The sequence below is a fragment of the Bolinopsis microptera genome, chromosome 8 (genome assembly GCF_026151205.1).
Source record: "Bolinopsis microptera isolate Bmic1 chromosome 8, MBARI_Bmic_1.0, whole genome shotgun sequence".
In the NCBI taxonomy this organism is placed as follows: Eukaryota; Metazoa; Ctenophora; class Tentaculata; order Lobata; family Bolinopsidae; genus Bolinopsis; species Bolinopsis microptera.
In genome coordinates, this window is record NC_087079.1 from 17,700,328 (window position 1) to 17,719,784 (window position 19,457).

At 41.5% G+C, this 19,457-nt stretch overlaps 1 protein-coding gene across 2 annotated transcripts in view; it reads right to left on the bottom strand.

Annotated features, from left to right (window-relative positions):
• Positions 1 to 3,857: 3,857 nt before the first annotated feature.
• Positions 3,858 to 19,457, bottom strand: part of LOC134820031 (microtubule-actin cross-linking factor 1-like) — a 160,003-nt gene continuing 144,403 nt past the window's right edge. The window contains exons 16-27 of one of the 2 annotated variants that reach the window (XM_063830211.1): positions 17,643 to 17,675; positions 17,448 to 17,576; positions 17,193 to 17,348; positions 16,921 to 17,065; positions 16,522 to 16,697; positions 14,216 to 14,340; positions 13,478 to 13,547; positions 8,620 to 8,710; positions 8,101 to 8,229; positions 7,846 to 7,984; positions 5,826 to 5,933; positions 3,858 to 4,658 (exon numbers count right to left, since the gene is read on the bottom strand). In XM_063830211.1, the coding sequence (XP_063686281.1) occupies positions 4,475 to 4,658; positions 5,826 to 5,933; positions 7,846 to 7,984; positions 8,101 to 8,229; positions 8,620 to 8,710; positions 13,478 to 13,547; positions 14,216 to 14,340; positions 16,522 to 16,697; positions 16,921 to 17,065; positions 17,193 to 17,348; positions 17,448 to 17,576; positions 17,643 to 17,675 (1,485 nt within the window). In that variant the 3' untranslated portion in view covers positions 3,858 to 4,474. Of the gene's footprint in view, positions 4,659 to 5,825; positions 5,934 to 7,845; positions 7,985 to 8,100; positions 8,230 to 8,619; positions 8,711 to 13,477; positions 13,548 to 14,215; positions 14,341 to 16,521; positions 16,698 to 16,920; positions 17,066 to 17,192; positions 17,349 to 17,447; positions 17,610 to 17,642; positions 17,676 to 19,457 lie in introns of both variants that reach the window. The other variant, XM_063830210.1, reaches the window with a different exon arrangement.

Below are 19,457 nucleotides of genomic sequence, written 5' to 3' on the forward strand. Positions count from 1 at the left end.
TGAGCGCGGCCCAGTAAGCTTTGTAGCGCGATGCATTGATTCACGATGTCAATCCTTCGGAGCCCGGTGAGGCACCGTGCATGGTGCATCTCGCCGATCTACCGAAGAGGTTGCGAGAAGAATTATTTGATGCGCGGCGCGACCCAGTAGTGCATCGCGCTACAACGCGATGCACTACTGGGTCGCGCGCGCATCCAATTATGCAGATCGGCAAGATGTGATCGTGAATCAAACTTGGTAAACTAGCAACAGTTTACCAATGCGAGCTCTTTGCTCTCCACATGGCTAGTATTTGGATCAATGAAAATATAGGTACAACATCAATCATAAATCTTTTCTCAGATTCCCAGGCCTCACTACTAGCGATTACCAGCACCAGCATCAGCTCCAGACTAGTGCTGGACATTGCTGACCAACTTAACACATTAGGTACATCCCACAAAGTAGAACTCAGGTGGGTCCCAGGACATGAAGGAGTACACGGTAATGAACTAGCTGACGAACTAGCAAGGGAGGGATCCAGCAGCACCCCCATTGGACCTGAACCCTTCCTCCCACTCTCGGAAGGTATAATCAACAACCATATAATTATAAAAGATTACCTCTTCAATCTCCATATCAAGAAGTATAAACAGGTGGCACTCAGTGATAAAGGAAAACCCCACTAACATTTTTCCTCAACAAAAACAGGTACAAGATAATCAACATCACAGGTACTCACATCAGATGGCTAACATGGCTACTATCAGGACACAGCCCACTAGCATACTTCCAGACGGTAGCAAACAACGCCAACTTCGAAACACAAGACTGTGAACACTGCCCAGGGGAAGCAGAAACATCACAACACTTCCTATGTGAATGCATCCAGCTGATGACAACTAGATTGAGGATATTTGGTAAAACCATCCTAACAATTGAGGAACTCATCAATAGTAAACTCGACCACATTATCAAATTTGTGGAACAGTCAACAAGGTTTGATAGAGACGATCTATTTGGATAAGCACCTAGGACATACACCAAGGTTCATAAACAATCATACATTAGACCCACACAGGACTATCTCAGATAGTGACACATATCCAGTGGACCATGCTTGGAAGTCCCCGCCTGCCCGCCGAAGAAGAACATCTGAAGCGGGTTTGCTCTGAGCAAGGTAGTAACAGCTTCGAGACTCCAGAGGTCTGTTGCGTTGATATCTATTATTCTATGTTTTTGTATATACTTAGGGAGTCCTGGAGTGTGGCTAGCAGGAGTCACACTCTGTGGGCACGGCGAGAAGGCCTCCCTCTTCACTAGGAGGCCAGAAACCGTTGACCAAACCAGAGAGAGAGAGAGAGACATCGTGAATCAACGTCTTGCTTTATATATAGTAAGATATTAGAACTATCTCGACGATCGACTGTAAAGTGATTTAGCACGGTAAAATTTCAGTCCTAAAAATTGTATGTTCAAAAACTGAAAATGGAACAGAATTTGGAACAATATGACATGATTTTAAAATTTTGTTCGGAATTTTGACTTCCAGTACCTCAATTTATTCATTTATTGATTAATTGGTCTTTGAGCAAAAATTCCATCCAATCTGTCAAATTAATTGTGTTCAGAAAATTTGTCCGTTCAAAATTTTTTCAAAAATGTTAAATGTTTAAAGTTACGTATGGTATGGAAGCGCATGTGTGTAAAAAAAATAATGATACACGATTACGAATGACAAATGGATGTTTTAGCAAAAATTGAAGGACTTCGCCGCTTCGACGCGCCGCGCAAACTAACATTCTTGCTTTACTTCGCAGAGCAACGATCTGGAAGGATTGACATCGTCAATCAAAGTGCAAAGCAGAAAAAGAGGAATTTTGGAGATCCAAGATCGCGGGAAGGTAGATTTAGGTTTCGTGTCTATCCGTCACAATTTGCTCTGCTTCGCACAGCAACGATCTCGATGCGAAGCAAGAATGCTAGTTTGCGCGGCGCGTCGAAGCGGCGAAGTTCTCCAAAGATACTAAATGAGATGACAATGAGGGTCACGACGTGATACAAAAGATTTGTACTTGTATAATACTGCATGTAGTCAGTGCATGCACGGTTCACCTAACCATGTGCTTTCGCGCCGCTGCGGATGCGCTTGTTTCACAAGTCAAGAAAGCAGGCGCGCGCTACTGCAAGCGCAAGGGCTCTGGATAGAGCAACATGTACGGTGGGCGTGTATTTTAATGTATAATGAAATAAACCCAATTTGTAAGTGACTACTATATAATACTTGATGTGTGTAACTGTAATGTGTAAGACATGAGTATATAGTTCACTTTTTGCATCCAATTCCTTAAATAATACAGCAATTGTGAATTGAATTGGATCGATCACAAGTGTTTCCCGTATTTAAAGCATATAATATTATAAAGTTATCTGATCACAACAAAAAACGGGCGCAATTCTTGTTATATTTGAAAATGGGACAGAATTTAGAAAATAATAATTTTTGTTTCGTTAAGCTTTCTGTAGTGAGCTTCCTCCGACTTGGAGGACTTCGCCGCTTCGACGCGCCGCGCAAACTAGCATTCTTGCTTCGCATCGAAGAGCAAAAATCTGGAAGGGTTGACATCGTCAATCAACCTCTGACCTCCGACCGAAATTAAACTTCCAGTACCTCAATCGTGTTATATGCCATTTATAGTTGACTGACTAATTGGTTGCGGCCTGCGGGTGAGAAATTCATGGTAAAAACCAAAAACTGAAAAATTTCGGTCCTGGAAATTTCATTTTCAAAAACTGAAAATGGGACAGAATTTGAGACAATATGATTTTTAAATTTTCCGGGATTTAAATCCCGGAAAATTTAAAAATGAGCCGTCCGCTCATGCCTATATATAGTCATCGTGTCCATAGATACGTGAAGCGACGCGTATCCATAGATACGTGTAGCGACGCGCAAGTTATTCTATTATGAATTCATTTTGTTCGGCGCGCGGCGTAAGAATTTATTTTGACCATATAAATGTTCATAACTTTTTATGAGAACCTGTGCTGAGTTTTTTGAGAAGGGCGACATTCGATTGAGCATTTTTGCTATCCAATGGTATAAAATGTAGCACCAGCGCAATTATCGCTCAATAATCTTATTTCTACGCGCAGCTCTCAGGGGGGGGGGGGGGGGGGGGGGCTGAAACCAGGTTTTCGATCAAACGCTGCCATTTGTAGTCAAACGTCGCCAACAGTTGCTCTCGTCCAATGAAATCGCTGCATTTTGCCTGCCATTATGCATAATTGAATTACATATATTCGTATGCGTGGCTTGGATTTCATAATGCAGCGATTTCATTGGACGAGAGCAACTGTTGGCGACGTTTGACTACAAATGGCAATGTTTGATCGAAAACCTGGTTTCAGCTCCCCCTGGGCCCCAGGTAACCCTAACCACAACCCTAACCCTAACCCAAGCCCTAAACAATCTTACTGGGCCGCGCTCAGCCTGTCATTCCGCCAAATCTTTAATTAAAATTAGTTAATGAACATAATAGCCTGGGGTCCTCAGGTAATAAACAATCGAATTCATCTTTTACTACTACTAGCCTGTCACGTGACCAAAACGGTTTTTTGCCCTTAACTCTCCAGGGAAGCATTTTTACCCTACGTCATGGGGAGTGACTCGGAATCAGCGTACAAAATACACCGATTCAGATCAATTTCATACCCATAGGGTCTTTTCACAAGAATTTTCTTAAAATTTGGGCGAGCGATTTAGTAGGACATAGGAGCGACTAATTGGTCGTCGGACCGAATTTGGGATTTGATTGGTCGACAATTAATACGTCATATCTTAGTCTTAGGATGTATAGGTACCAAATGAAAAAGCCTTTCAGGTGTCTGAATGAAAATAAAAATAAAATCTGAAGTGACAATCATCATACAGGAGTCAAATAGCGGGGTTATTCGTTCTATGTACAATGTAATGTAATGTACATTACATTTGAACTGTCGTTCACCTAATGTTTAAACCCAATAAATATTAATAACACTCAAGGTTTAAACTTAAAGAATAACACTCAACTTAGAATAAATGATAAAGGAACATAAATCTCAGATAGTTAAAATGTACAACTTCATAAATCTCAGATCGGTGGAGCTGTCTATCTATCTGATGGAGGTACTAAAGAATCAGGGACTTAAAGTTCTAGAATCAATAATGCACCGCAATCTGCAGTAAAATCCGGATAAAACCTTTGCTAAACGCTATCAACAATCAATAGATCCGCATCATAACTGAAAACTTAGACAAATAGCAATTTAAATAAATCTAACAGGAGAGCTGTTATAGGTCAGAAGACTCGCTTTATACTCAGTAAACCACTCAGTGTACAAATATAAACGTAGCTTTACAACTCAAATAATAAATTAAGTGGGGTTGGGGCGGTTAGTTCTACTTAAGACTGACTCAGTGGGGCTGGGGTGGTTAGTTCTACTTAAGACTGACTCAGTGGGGCTGGGGGTGGTAAGTCCTAAACTGTATGCCGGGTGTGAGTTGTCTCCACCACCGCCAGGATTTGCCGGGACACTGCCCGTTGTCTGATAACCATAGTATAAAGGTGTAAAAGAAAAGGTAAGCGAGGAAGAGGAGCAGGGCCCATCTGAGGAGAGTGGAGCACCAGGAGGGGGGTCTGAAATAAGAGGTTAGGTTAGAGGACTGAGATGTGAGGTATCTGTCTGTTTGGTTAGAGGACTGAGATGTGAGGTGTCTGTCTGTTTGTCTGTCTGTTTGTCTGTGTGTTTCTTTGCGTGCCAGTATTTCTGTGTTAAGTGATAAGTCTGTGTTTTGTTTAGTAAGTTCTGTGATAGACTGTGAACAAGTTAGACATACTTGAAACTTCTCAGTAATGTTGTTCAAATCTACACTACAAATACTACATTGTTTATTGGTTGAGATATTATCATGTTTGTCTGAACTGTTTCTGAGACGACTATTCTGTGACGGCACGTGCGCGCGGCACCCTGCCACGTGGTGATCACGTGACGTTGCGCGGCGCGATATCACGTGATTAACATGAGACTGAACGCCCTTCTCCACCACACACTGTTCACTTGAGCTCTGAGCTTCATATTTGTCATCTTTGACTGCTTTAGAGCACCCACAATGACTTAGATTCAGGGATATATTGATGGGTTCCTTCGAGGCCTTTCTAGATTTCAGCTCAGAATCTGATTTAGCAGTGAAAGTCACGTGTCTGCTTGGGGCTCTTACAGTGAGCTCTGAATCTGTTACACTATGCTCAGCTTTACGAGCTTTACCACCGGAGTTGTGTATGTCTGTGTTAATATCGGTACTTTTGTCTGCACGTTGGAGGAAATGAGCGTCCCTAAGCTCACTTATAGAGGTAGATTTATGGGTAACGAGCTTAATTCTAGTTTTGTGTTTAGTTTTAGTTTTGTGTCTGTTTGTTTGTCTGTCTGTGTGTCTGTTTGTTGCCTTGTCATGTTTTATCTGTTCAACTTGACCGTCTGTTTGGTCTGTGTCTGTAACTGTTATTTCAGTGGTTTCTGATACTTTCTGTTTTCGTGGCTTCTTACTAAAATATACATTGTTTTTAACATCTGAGAGCCGAATTAGATAACAGGTCATGAGTTCTTCGATCACAAATGAAGGAATGTGCCAAATTAAATCGCGACAAACTAATTGAATATAAATAACTAATTGAATATAAATAACTAATTGAATATAAATAACTAATTGAATATAAATAACTAATTGATGTATAAATAACTAATTGAATATAAATAACTAATTGCTGTATAATTACAATAATTAAACTGATAAAAGGTATACTGACGGTGCTGGTTGATTGAGAACCTCTCCTATTTTAGTGTTGAGACAAGTCACCGCCTCAGCTAAATTACATTGCTGGTTTCTTAGCTTGTTCAGCTCCTGCGCTATCATACTGAAAATAGAAAAGTTAGTTAACTTATACTCTAGTAGCTTGTTCAGCTCCTGCGCTATCATACTGAAAATAGAAAAGTTAGTTATAAACTTATACTCTAGTAGCAGGGAGGGGTATGATATGAAACTGAACGTCTACCACCCTACGAGCCATCAGGCTGCAAATAGGCACTATGAACGTACACTTTATCTTTCTTGTGGGAAGGTGAGGAGGAACTTGCTTTCAACTCCGGAACTTTCCCAATTTTCTGAGCCTTCTCATCGACATTCTGATTCTTGATATCCCCGGTTTGTCCCTCCTCATGACCGGGTAGTGTTTTATTCCTGCCGTACACTTTCCTGAATCCAGAGTGCTCATTAGCTGCCTCGTGAACCGTACTGTTCGGCCCGGCTGGTTGTGACATGTCACCTACACCCCCTCTACCTGACTGTAGATCTGTTCTCATTCTACCAAACAACTTGGCATTAAGTGCAACACTTTTAAAAGTAGGAGCTGTTCTGCTGCTAAAAGAATTGTTCATAACACTGTGTTCGTTTCGGGTGGAATCAGGATATTTTGATCTGCACCGAGAGGCTACAGTTCTCCACTTAGAGACTACAGTAGAGTTCCCTGCCCCAGCTGCAGCTCTACTAGTTGGGGGTAGTGTTGTGTGAGTCAGCACCTTTCTCCAAGGGTTACTCTGTTGTCGAGCCGATAGTAAAACTGAGTTCAATCCACCAGATACTCCTAGAGCGGGGGCCTTCTCCCCAGGGGTGTAGGAAGCGCTACTACACCCCTGCTTTTCCCTTCTCCCTAACTTGCGAAACGGCCCTTTACTTGTATCATCATCTTTTGTCCTCATCTGTGCGCCCACGTGCGTGCGTCTCATCTGTGACTCCCTACTTTCAATTTCTTTTTCACTCACCCGGCGCTCTTTCACTATAATGTTTTCAGTGTCAGTGAAATGTTCTTCGGTTTCACTCCACTTCACTCTCTTCTGATGTGGTTCACTCTGTATCACTTCACTTTCACCAACTCTCAGGGACTCAAAGTACTGCAGCAAAGTCTGAACACTTCCAGTACTTGCATAGGACACGTCAGAGTTACGAGACTCTCCACTTTGAGAGGGGGGATCTTCAAGAGTTACGAGACTCTTCACTTTGAGAGGGGGGATCTTCAAGAGTTACGAGACTCTTCACTTTGAGAGGGGGGATCTTCAAGAGTTACGAGACTCTTCACTTTGAGAATTGAGACGCGCGCACGTGGGCGCACTTTGAGAGGGGGGGGTCTTCAAGAGTTTCACTTTGCAGGTCCACTTTTAGTTATGCAGAGAGATTTGCAACGGTAACACAAGGGGGCCAAGTGACAAAAAGCAAAAAGTGAGGTAATATAGCCGTGTTTTTATTTTAGGAAAGTGTTTGGCTTGCACTGTTTGTACTTTGTATACAGTAATGTTGTGCAAAATACAAACAGAATGCCTACAATGACCGAATATATCACTATTATTTCGTAATACGTGACTTTACAAATGGTTATCGGATAAATAAATGAACCTGCCCATATCAGGTATTTCTAATCACAAGATGTAATGCCCATATAAGGTATTGCTAATCACGAGATGTAATGCCCATATAAGGTATTACTAATCACGAGATGTAATGCCCATATAAGGTATTGGCATTACTAATCACGAGATGTAATGCCCATATAAGGTATTACTAATCACGAGATGTAATGCCCATATAAGGTATTACTAATCACGAGATGTAATGCCTATATAAGGTATTGCTAATCACGAGATGTAATGCCCATATAAGGTATTGCTAATCACGAGATGTAATGCCCATATAAGGTATTGCTAATCACGAGATGTAATGCCCATATAAGGTATTACTAATCACGAGATATAATGCCCATATAAGGTATTGCTGACCTGTCGTCAGCAGGGGACACAACGTTCCACAAGTTAGCACTGTCCTCTAAGTTCTGTCTCCAAGAGAGAGTGTTATCTTTCACTCCTTCTAAGTTCTTATCTAACTCTTCAAAAACTCCAAGCAACTGCTTTAGTTCACCTGAAGATAACAATCAGTTAACTTTCTCAATGTTCCTTCTTCTAACATATTGTTACAATGCCATTCGTGAAATTACTCATAAACAAGTCATATATTAAACTAATATCCCAACTTACCAGAATCTTCCTCGTATTCGATATCCTGAAGTTTAGCCTTCAAGTCGTGGAGATTGCAGCGTCGCTCGCGCAATTCCTCCGCAAAGTTCTTATATCTTATCAAATCAGCTGCTGTATCGTCAACACTCCCTGTACAGAGGAATTATAGTTGCCATGGTAACAACGAGATAATGTGAATAATACAAGGTACCAAGGTTAAGTTGGTTGTGGACTTTTCAGTTTATATAATGTTTTTAATATTTAATTTAAAAAAGTAACAAAACAAGGCAACTATTAGAGTTGCTGAGCGTTACAATGCGTAACAATGCAACTATTAGAGTTGCTAAGCGTTACAATGCGTAACAAGGCAACTATTAGAGTTGCTAAGCGTTACAATGCGTAACAAGGCAACTATTAGAGTTGCTAAGCGTTACAATGCGTAACAAGGCAACTATTAGAGTTGCTAAGCGTTACAATGCGTAACAAGGCAACTATTAGAGTTGCTAAGCGTTACAATGCGTAACGATGGTAACCACTAACCTGAATGTACGGATAGTTCGTCTCCAGCAGGTATAGCTACTTTAGCGTCGTTTAGCCACTGTTTAAGCTCCCTGGTTCCTTCGTCAATATCCTACATAGACCAATAGGTTAGTAATAAGTAATGGTTACTATAGAGGTTACTACTGGTTACTATAGTTGTTACTACTGGTTACTATGGTGGTTACTACTGGTTACTATAGTTGCTACTACTGGTTACTATAGTGGTTACTACTGGTTACTATGGTGGTTACTACTGGTTACTATAGTGGTTACTACTGGTTACTATAGTGGTTACTACTGGTTACTATAGTTGTTACTACTGGTTATTATGGTGGTTACTACTGGTTACTATAGTTGCTACTACTGGTTACTATAGTGGTTACTACTGGTTACTATGGTGGTTAATAAAGGTCCTTTAAAGGCTAAAAGTAGTTAGTAGTAGTTACTGTTAGCAACTAATCGGAATAATTGCCACGATGGCTTTGACAGCGCAAAACGTTACGGTTTTGGTTTAGTATGAGACTGTTTTGTCAACCTAACCTCTAACCTAACTTAACGGCGTGAGAAGTGTTATTAAATTAGTAACCCCACTATTGGTGTTACCCCACTATGCCGACAGTCGAGTTCTTAAGAGATATTGGGTAGAGTTTAATAGAACTAAAAACCAAGAACTGAACAAATATCAAGACATATTACTACCGCTAAGAATCGTTTTGAGCAAAACAACGACACGAAGTTGACAATTCCATTAAAATATGCCTATGTGAAGAGGGAAGTAACTGCTAAAAATACATTAATAATGCAGGCTACTACACAGGAGTAATAACGTGGAAATAATACGAGCCAATAGGGAAAGTGAGGAGAAGTTGTCATGGAAACAGTGTGACACACAGCCAATAGTACTAAGCTAAGAGCTGAAAGCGTACCGCCACTGGTGGGATGGTCATGTTGTAGCTAACAGAACAGTAGCTACAAGAAGCAGAGAGGTAAAAGAAGCAGAGAGGTAAAAGTGTAGGTTAGAAGGTTAATGTAGTAGCAGGAAACAGAGCTAGTAATTACAGCAGGTACTTCTAAACTTCTAGCTAATGCAGGCTACTAGCGTACTCTCAGGTATACGGGAGGAACCTGGTAATACACAGGAGTAATAATGCAGGCTACTAACGTACTCTCAGGTATACGGGAGGAACCTGGTAATACACAAGAGTAATAATGCAGGCTACTAACGTACTCTCAGGTATACGGGAGGAACCTGGTAATACACAGGAGTAATAATGCAGGCTACTAGCGTACTCTCAGGTATACGGGAGGAACCTGGTAATACACAGGAGTAATAATGCAGGCTACTAACGTACTCTCAGGTATACGGGAGGAACCTGGTAATACACAAGAGTAATAATGCAGGCTACTAACGTACTCTCAGGTATACGGGAGGAACCTGGTAATACACAGGAGTAATAATGCAGGCTACTAGCGTACTCTCAGGTATACGGGAGGAACCTGGTAATACACAGGAGTAATATGTAGTAAAGAGATGCAATGGTCTGCACAAGAGCAACAAGAAATGGAATGTGATACAGGAAATGGAATGTGATATATATTATATAGTCAGCTGGTGGATATAGGAACGATACAATTTACAAAGGAATGATACACAACTGAGATAAGATCGGTGGATGAGGGATCATAAGTTTAAGCGTCCTAATACTATAATAGACTGTACTATACACTAATTACTAGCAGTAAAGCAGGGACTTAGAATGATATGTAATACAGCGCCTGTAAGATGGTAATATAATCTAGTGCCTATATTATCATTATAAGACAAAGGTAATTCACCGCATATTATACTACTGCTATGCCAATACGCTTAAAATGCCTATATTAGTAGACTAGATAAGCTCGTATAACTAGCTATAACTATATTAGAAGACTGCTCGTATAACTACTCTAATACATTGCCTATATAATTACACTGTTATACAATGATTAGCCAGAGAGAGAGAGAGAGAGAGAGAGAGAGAGAGAGAGAGAGAGAGAGAGAGAGAGAGAGAGAGAGAGAGAGAGAGAGAGAGAGAGAGAGAGAGAGAGAGAGAGAGAGAGAGAGAGAGAGAGAGAGAGAGAGAGAGAGAGAGAGAGAGAGAGAGAGAGAGAGAGAGAGAGAGAGAGAGAGAGGATCAGGTTATTATATATCAGACTAACCAACAGCGATCTTTTACATCAGCTTTGTTGCGGTCAAAATCAAAGGAGGGTGTAACATTTCAGGGGATCAGTAGCTCAAAGGAGGGTGTAACATTTCAGGGGATCAGAAGCTCAAAGGAGGGTGTAACATTTCAGGGGATCAGTAGCTCAAAGGAGGGTGTAACATTTCAGAGGATCAGTAGATCAAAGGAGGGTGTAACATTTCAGGGGATCAGTAGCTCAAAGGAGGGTGTAACATTTCAGGGGATCAGTAGCTCAAAGGAGGGTGAAACATTTCAGGGGATCAGTAGCTCAAAGGAGGGTGTAATATTTCAGGGGATCAGTAGCTCAAAGGAGGGTGTAACATTTCAGGGGATCAGTAGCTCAAAGGAGGGTGTAACATTTCAGAAGATCAGTAGCTCAAAGGAGGGTGTAACATTTCAGGGGATCAGTAGCTCAAAGGAGGGTGTAACATTTCAGGGGATCAGTAGCTCAAAAAGGGGGGAACATTTCAGGGGATCAGTAGCTCAAAGGAGGGTGTAACATTTCAGGGGATCAGTAGCTCAAAGGAGGGTGTAACATTTCAGGGGATCAGTAGCTCAAAAAGGGGGGAACATTTCAGGGGATCAGTAGCTCAAAGGAGGGTGTAACATTTCAGGGGATCAGTAGCTCAAAGGAGGGTGTAACATTTCAGGGGATCAGTAGCTCAAAGGAGGGTGTAATATTTCAGGGGATCAGTAGCTCAAAGGAGGGTGTGACATTTCAGGGGATCAGTAGCTCAAAGGAGGGTGTAACATTTCAGGGGATCAGTAGCTCAAAGGATGGTGTAACATTTCAGGGGATCAGTAGCTCAAAGGAGTGTGTAACATTTCAGGGGATCAGTAGCTCAAAGGATGGTGTAACATTTCAGGGGATCAGTAGCTCAAAGGAGGGTGTAACATTTCAGGGGATCAGTAGCTCGAAGGAGGGTGTAACATTTCAGGGGATCAGTAGCTCAAAGGAGGGTGTAACATTTCAGGGGATCAGTAGCTCGAAGGAGGGTGTAACATTTCAGGGGATCAGTAGCTCAAAGGAGGGTGTAACATTTCAGGGGATCAGTAGCTCAAAGGAGGGTGTAACATTTCAGGGGATCAGTAGCTCAAAGGAGGGTGTAACATTTCAGGGGATCAGTAGCTCAAAGGAGGGTGTAATATTTCAGGGGATCAGTAGCTCGAAGGAGGGTGTAACATTTCAGAGGATCAGTAGCTCAAAGGAGGGTGTAACATTTCAGGGGATCAGTAGCTCGAAGGAGGGTGTAACATTTCAGGGGACCAGTAGCTCAAAGGAGGGTGTAACATTTCAGGGGATCAGTAGCTCAACTAAACAAGATCAAATGGAATTTTATCAAGCCGTTCTTTACTCAAAGGTAAAAGCACAAAAAGTTTATTTCATGAGGTCGAAAAACTTCTGGAGAGCAAAAACCGTTTTCAAGGAATGTACAAATTTAAAAAATTCCGCGAAATGTTCCAAAAGGAAGGAAAATGACCACTGATTACTTATTAAAATGGTACAAAGAAATTACCTCTGTTCCGAGTCTGTGAAGCAAAACGGGGAATCTTAGTTAACTACTAAAGTTACAGCTGGAACCGAAATAGATCAGCGTTAAATAAAACCAGATTGAGAGTTCACGTCACCATGGTAACAACCACTAGTTGGCATACCATGACAACCACTACCAGGTGTATTGCAGCTTAATTACATATTATCTCTGTTATGTGCGACTCATGACATGTCTGTAGAGTAAAATACGATCGAGTTAAAGTATGGAACACTGCCATAATACAATGCTGCCATAATACAATACTGCAACAACTAACTTTAAGCACGACTTTATTGCGATCATGTTTTGTTGTTAATACCCCTGTGTCTGTACTAGTATAAAGGGATGACTCAGCACGTCAAGTTACTAATAGTCTCACTATTAGGTACATTAGAGACATTGTACTGTACACAATACAGTACACTTGACAGATAGGTACATTAGAGACATTGTACTGTACACAATACAGTACATTGTACCGTACACAATACATTGTACTGTACACAATACAGTACACTTGACAGATAGGTACATTAGAGACATTGTACTGTACACAATACAGTACACTTGACAGATAGGTACAACTTATCTCATGACTTATCGGCAAAGAAGGAGGAAAATAAAAAGAATGTTATTTTATAGTTAATAATGTGGACACATTAGATAGTTAGTCCATGCTACTAATTTGTAATTAATAAGTAACATGAGAGGTGCATATTACTAGTATAACTAGCTATAACTACTCTAATATTACTCCTATTTACTCCATAGTTACCAGGTAGTTACTATGGAGAAACTATTGAGAAACTAATGTGTTACTAGGGAGACATTAAGGGGGTAACTATTGAGTAACTACATGTGTTACTAGGGAGACATTAAGGGGGTAACTATTGAGTAACTACATGTAGATGCTAATGAGTTACTATGGAGACATTAAGGGGGTAACTATTGAGAAACTACATGTAGATGCTAATGTGTAACTATGGAGACATTAAGTGGGTAACTATTGATTAACTACATGTAGATGCTAATGTGTTATTAAGGGGGTAACATGTATATGCTAATGTGTTATTACAAAAACGCTAGTAAGTAACTGCTAACCTGCCATACACTCAGTAGAGCGTTAATGTTCTCAGATCTGTTCGGTATTTCCTCTTCTACTATCTTCCACCTGTTAGTGAGTTAGCTTTCATTACACATTACACTACTCACTGTTACTCTGTGTGATGTGTGTAAGAAGTTACTGAACATGTGCGCGGTTACCATAACAACTGGTGGTTACTATAACAACTGGTGGTTACCATAACAACTGGTGGTTACTATAACAACTGGTGGTTACCATAACAACTGGTGGTTACTATAACAACTGGTGGTTACTATAACAACTGGTGGTTACTATAACAACTGGTAGTTACTATAACAACTGGTGGTTACTATAACAACTGGTGGTTACTATAACAACTGGTGGTTACTATAACAACTGGTGGTTACTATAACAACTGGTGGTTACTATAACAACTGGTGGTTACTATAACAACTGGTGGTTACTATAACAACTGGTGGTTACTATAACAACTGGTGGTTACTATAACAACTGGTGGTTACTATAACAACTGGTGGTTACCATAACAACTGGTGGTTACTATAACAACTGGTGGTTACCATAACAACTGGTGGTTAATATAACAACTGGTGGTTACCATAACAACTGGTGGTTAATATAACAACCGGTGGTTACTATAACAACTGGTGGTTACTATAACAACTGGTGGTTACTATAACAACTGGTGGTTACCATAACAACTGGTGGTTACTATAACAACAGTATTCCCAACTAACCTGGTGTCCAGATTGTCCATCCTCTCCTCCAGCTCTGCAAAGTCACAGTTGTTGATGTAGAATGTTCCCTTCTCACACAGTTCCTCGTACAATGCATCTCTGGTTCTGATACCGTTCTCTAAATCCTGCACATTTTAGACAGATAATTCAGTGCATATCCGAGATAATTCAGTGCACATCCGAGATAATTCAGTGTATATCCGAGATAATCCAGTGCGCATCCGAGATAATTCAGTGCATATCCGAGATAATTCAGTGCATATCCGAGATAATTCAGTGCGCATCCGAGATAATTCAGTGCATATCCGAGATAATTCAGTGCATATCCGAGATAATTCAGTGCATATCCGAGATAATTCAGTGCGCATCCGAGATAATTCAGTGCGCATCCGAGATAATTCAGTGCGCATCCGAGATAATTCAGTGCGCATCCGAGATAATTCAGTGCACATCCGAGATAATTCAGTGCACATCCGAGATAATTCAGTGCACATTCGAGATAATTCAGTGCACATTCGAGATAATTCAGTGCACATTCGAGATAATTCAGTGCACATCCGAGATAATTCAGTGCATATCCGAGATAATTCAGTGCATATCCGAGATAATTCAGTGTGCATCCGAGATAGTTCAGTGCGCATCCGAGATAATTCAGTGCGCATCCGAGATAATTCAGTGCGCATCCGAGATAATTCAGTGCGCATCTGAGATAATTCAGTGAACATCCGAGATAATTCAGTGCACATTCGAGATAATTCAGTGCACATTCGAGATAATTCAGTGCACATTCGAGATAATTCAGTGCACATCCGAGATAATTCAGTGCACATCCGAGATAATTCAGTGCACATCTGAGATAGTTCAGTGTGCATCCGAGATAGTTCAGTGCGCATCCGAGATAATTCAGTGCGCATCCGAGATAATTCAGTGCGCATCCGAGATAATCCAGTGCGCATCTGAGATAATTCAGTGAACATCCGAGATAATTCAGTGCGCATCCGAGATAATTCAGTGCACATCCGAGATAATTCAGTGCATATCCGAGATAATCCAGTGCGCATCTGAGATAATTCAGTGAACATCCGAGATAATTCAGTGCGCATCCGAGATAATTCAGTGCACATCCGAGATAATTCAGTGAACATCCGAGATAATTCAGTGCATATCCGAGATAATTCAGTGAACATCCGAGATAATTCAGTGCACATCCGAGATAATTCAGTGCACATCCGAGATAATGCAGTGCACATCCGAGATAATTCAGTGTGCATCCGAGATAATTCAGTGCATATCCGAGATACTTCAGTGCGCATCCGAGATAATTCAGTGCATATCTGAGATACTTCAGTGCACATTCGAGATAATTTAGTGCGCATCCGAGATAATTCTGTGCATATCTGAGATAATTCAGTGCATATCCGAGATAATTCTGTGCACATCCGAGATAATTCAGTGCATATCCGAGATAATTCAGTGCATATCCGAGATAATTTAGTGCACATCCGAGATAATTCAGTGCACATCCGAGATAATTCAGTGCACATCCGAGATAATTCTGTGCACATCCGAAATAATTCAGTGCACATCCGAGATAATTCAGTGCACATCCGAGATAGTTCAGTGTGCATCCGAGATAGTTCAGTGCGCATCCGAGATAATTCAGTGCGCATCCGAGATAATTCAGTGCGCATCCGAGATAATTCAGTGTATATCCGAGATAATCCAGTGCGCATCTGAGATAATTCAGTGAACATCCGAGATAATTCAGTGCGCATCCGAGATAATTCAGTGCACATCCGAGATAATTCAGTGCATATCCGAGATAATTCAGTGCATATCCGAGATAATTCAGTGCATATCCGAGATAATTCAGTGAACATCCGAGATAATTCAGTGCACATCCGAGATAATTCAGTGCACATCCGAGATAATTCAGTGCACATCCGAGATAATTCAGTGTGCATCCGAGATAATTCAGTGCATATCCGAGATACTTCAGTGCGCATCCGAGATAATTCAGTGCATATCTGAGATACTTCAGTGCACATTCGAGATAATTTAGTGCGCATCCGAGATAATTCTGTGCATATTTGAGATAATTCAGTGCATATCCGAGATAATTCTGTGCACATCCGAGATAATTCAGTGCATATCCGAGATAATTCAGTGCATATCCGAGATAATTCAGTGCACATCCGAGATAATTCAGTGCACATCCGAGATAATTCTGTGCACATCCGAGATAATTCAGTGCACATCCGAGATACTCAAGAGAAGAAAGGTGGATCTTATTCCCGTGAGCTTACCTCTTGTTTGCTGTTGAGTTTCTGTAGTTGTTTGCCCCCGGTTATCTTAGGAATGTCACTGGCTAGTTCCTCCTGTACGTCCTCTAACCACAAAGTCAGCTGGTCTAACTTGTTCTTAAAGTCCTCCCAGTCAGACAGGGCTGTGTTATGTCTCTCCTCCTGTTGTGCAGCTCCTTCTGCAAGGGAACATGTGTTAGCAGGGCCAGTACCAGAGGGAAGTCATTTAGAATCTCACTCAGATACGAACATTAAACCTACTGTAAGCAGAGGGAACGGGGTTAAAATCCCAGTGTCATCTAGTCTTATAGGTGTGAGCTAGGAATTCTATTGGATCTATGCAACGTTACAGGTAAAGGTACCCTTCAGTACATCAGCTCCTTGATAAAGCAAGTAACTTACCGGCAGCATCCTCCCACTCATCCTGAACAGAGTTAAGTTCGCTGAGGAGGATAGCAGTAGCATCAGGGCCTGCTTTATCAACCAGCTTCTTGGACAGGTTGGTTAGAGCTAATACACTGCCTTGACACGCATCGTACAGGTATTTCTGGGGGATAGTTAGTTAGCAGGGGGTTAGTTTTACTACACTATCATGGGACACTAAACTGTAACAGTTATACGATATAAATAAAGGGTAACTCTAGCAGCAAGAAAAAGTAAGATAAAGTAGTAACCCGCTGTTTAGAGATCTCCTCGAAGTTGTCCTCTAAATCAGGTCCAATAGGATCGTCCTGTTGGAGTAACTCCTTGAGTTCAGCTACACACGCCTTACTCTCCTCCGCTCCTTGTCTGAACAGCTCCCAGTCCTCTACTGCTGCTTCGTACTGCCCCTGTGTTATCATGTGTTAAAACCTCAAAACCCCTAGTTTAGTTGCTCAGTTCTCAAGTTAAAATGAGGTTAAATAGCAGATGAAGTATAATAGAAGTACCGTTTTGGTGGAGACAGAGTCAGCGATGATAGAAAAGGTGTCGAGAAGAAGCGCCAGCTCCACACCGTAGTCCACACTAGTGTCCTCTTCTTTTAGAGCTGTTCCGATAAACTTAACCTCCTCAAGCACCTTCTCCCCCTTCCTCAACTCATCACCTAGCGCCTGTGGAAGTGGAAGTGTAAGTGATTCAAGTACCTTCTCCCCCTTCCTCAGCTCATCACCTAGCGCCTGTGGAAGTGGAAGTGTAAGTGATTCAAGTACCTTCTCCCCCTTCCTCAGCTCATCACCTAGCGCCTGTGGAAGTGGAAGTGTAAGTGGTTCAAGCACCTTCTCCCCCTTCCTCAGCTCATCACCTAGCGCCTGTGGAAGTGGAAGTGTAAGTGATTCAAGTACCTTCTCCCCGTTCCTCAGCTCATCACCTAGTGCCTGTGGAAGTGGAAGTGTAAGTGATTCAAGTACCTTCTCCCCGTTCCTCAGCTCATCACCTAGTGCCTGTGGAAGTGGAAGTGTAAGTGATTCAAGTACCTTCTCCCCGTTCCTCAGCTCATCACCTAGTGCCTGTGGAAGTGGAAGTGTAAGTGATTCAGATCATGTGCCCCATACTTACCAGCTGCTTGATGGTTATTTAACATGCCCCATACTTACCAGCTGCTTGATGGTTATTTAACATGCCCCATACTTACCAGCTGCTTGATGGTTATTTCACATGCCCCATACTTACCAGCTACTTGATGGTTATTTCACATGCCCCATACTTACCAGCTACTTGATGGTTATTTCACATGCCCCATACTTACCAGCTGCTTGATGGTTATTTAACATGCCCCATACTTACCAGCTACTTGATGGTTATTTAACATGCCCCATACTTACCAGCTACTTGATGGTTATTTAACATGCCCCATACTTACCAGCTACTTGATGGTTATTTAACATGCCCCATACTTACCAGCTACTTGATGGTTATTTAACATGCCCCATACTTACCAGCTACTTGATGGTTATTTCACATGCCCCATACTTACCAGCTACTTGATGGTTATTTCACATGCCCCATACTTACCAGCTACTTGATGGTTATTTCACATGCCCCATACTTACCAGCTACTTGATGGTTATTTCACATGCCCCATACTTACCAGCTACTTGATGGTTATTTAACATGCCCCATACTTACCAGCTACTTGATGGTTATTTCACATGCCCCATACTTACCAGCTACTTGATGGTTATTTAACATGCCCCATACTTACCAGCTACTTGATGGTTATTTCACATGCCCCATACTTACCAGCTACTTGATGGTTATTTAACATGCCCCATACTTACCAGCTACTTGATGGTTATTTAACATGGCCCATACTTGATTTAGGATGTTCTAGCAGGCTGTAAACTAAGACATGTCTAGAGATGACCAGCATAGAACACTTCAATTGTTCAAACTTGCAAAACCTCAAGCATGTTCTTTACTATCACTGCCACAGAATGACATGAGGGGAGGCGTCGCCCAGTCTTTCAGTAATCTGACCATCTGCTTTACGTTTAATCTAAATTCATGTGAATATTCACTGTGAGACCTGGTCCCTTTAAGATTGGATTCCTTTGTAGCACTGATTGTGATTTGCCTAACTGTCCTACAAGCCTAACTAGGGGGGGGGGGGGGGGGGGGGGGGTCATCTCTCAAACATAGGTCACATAGGTAGGAAAACGGGTCCATGTACAGAATACTGAGATCATAATGGCACTGCAACAAAACTTATGGTGATCAGATGGTTAACCTGCTCCTTATGTAATTATAAAGCCCTGAAATTATTAGTCAGTCCTTAGGGTCCACTACTAGGATGAGAACATAATCTAGCTGAGTAGCTTCTCTCGGTCATTTCCCCAGTCCTCACTTCTCATGGACAGAGAAGGGCGCCCTCATATTTAGTATATCGTGCACCGTACTTAGACCCATCTTGTTTCACAAATTTCTAAAAGAAAACATTACACTATCTCAAAATTATCAGG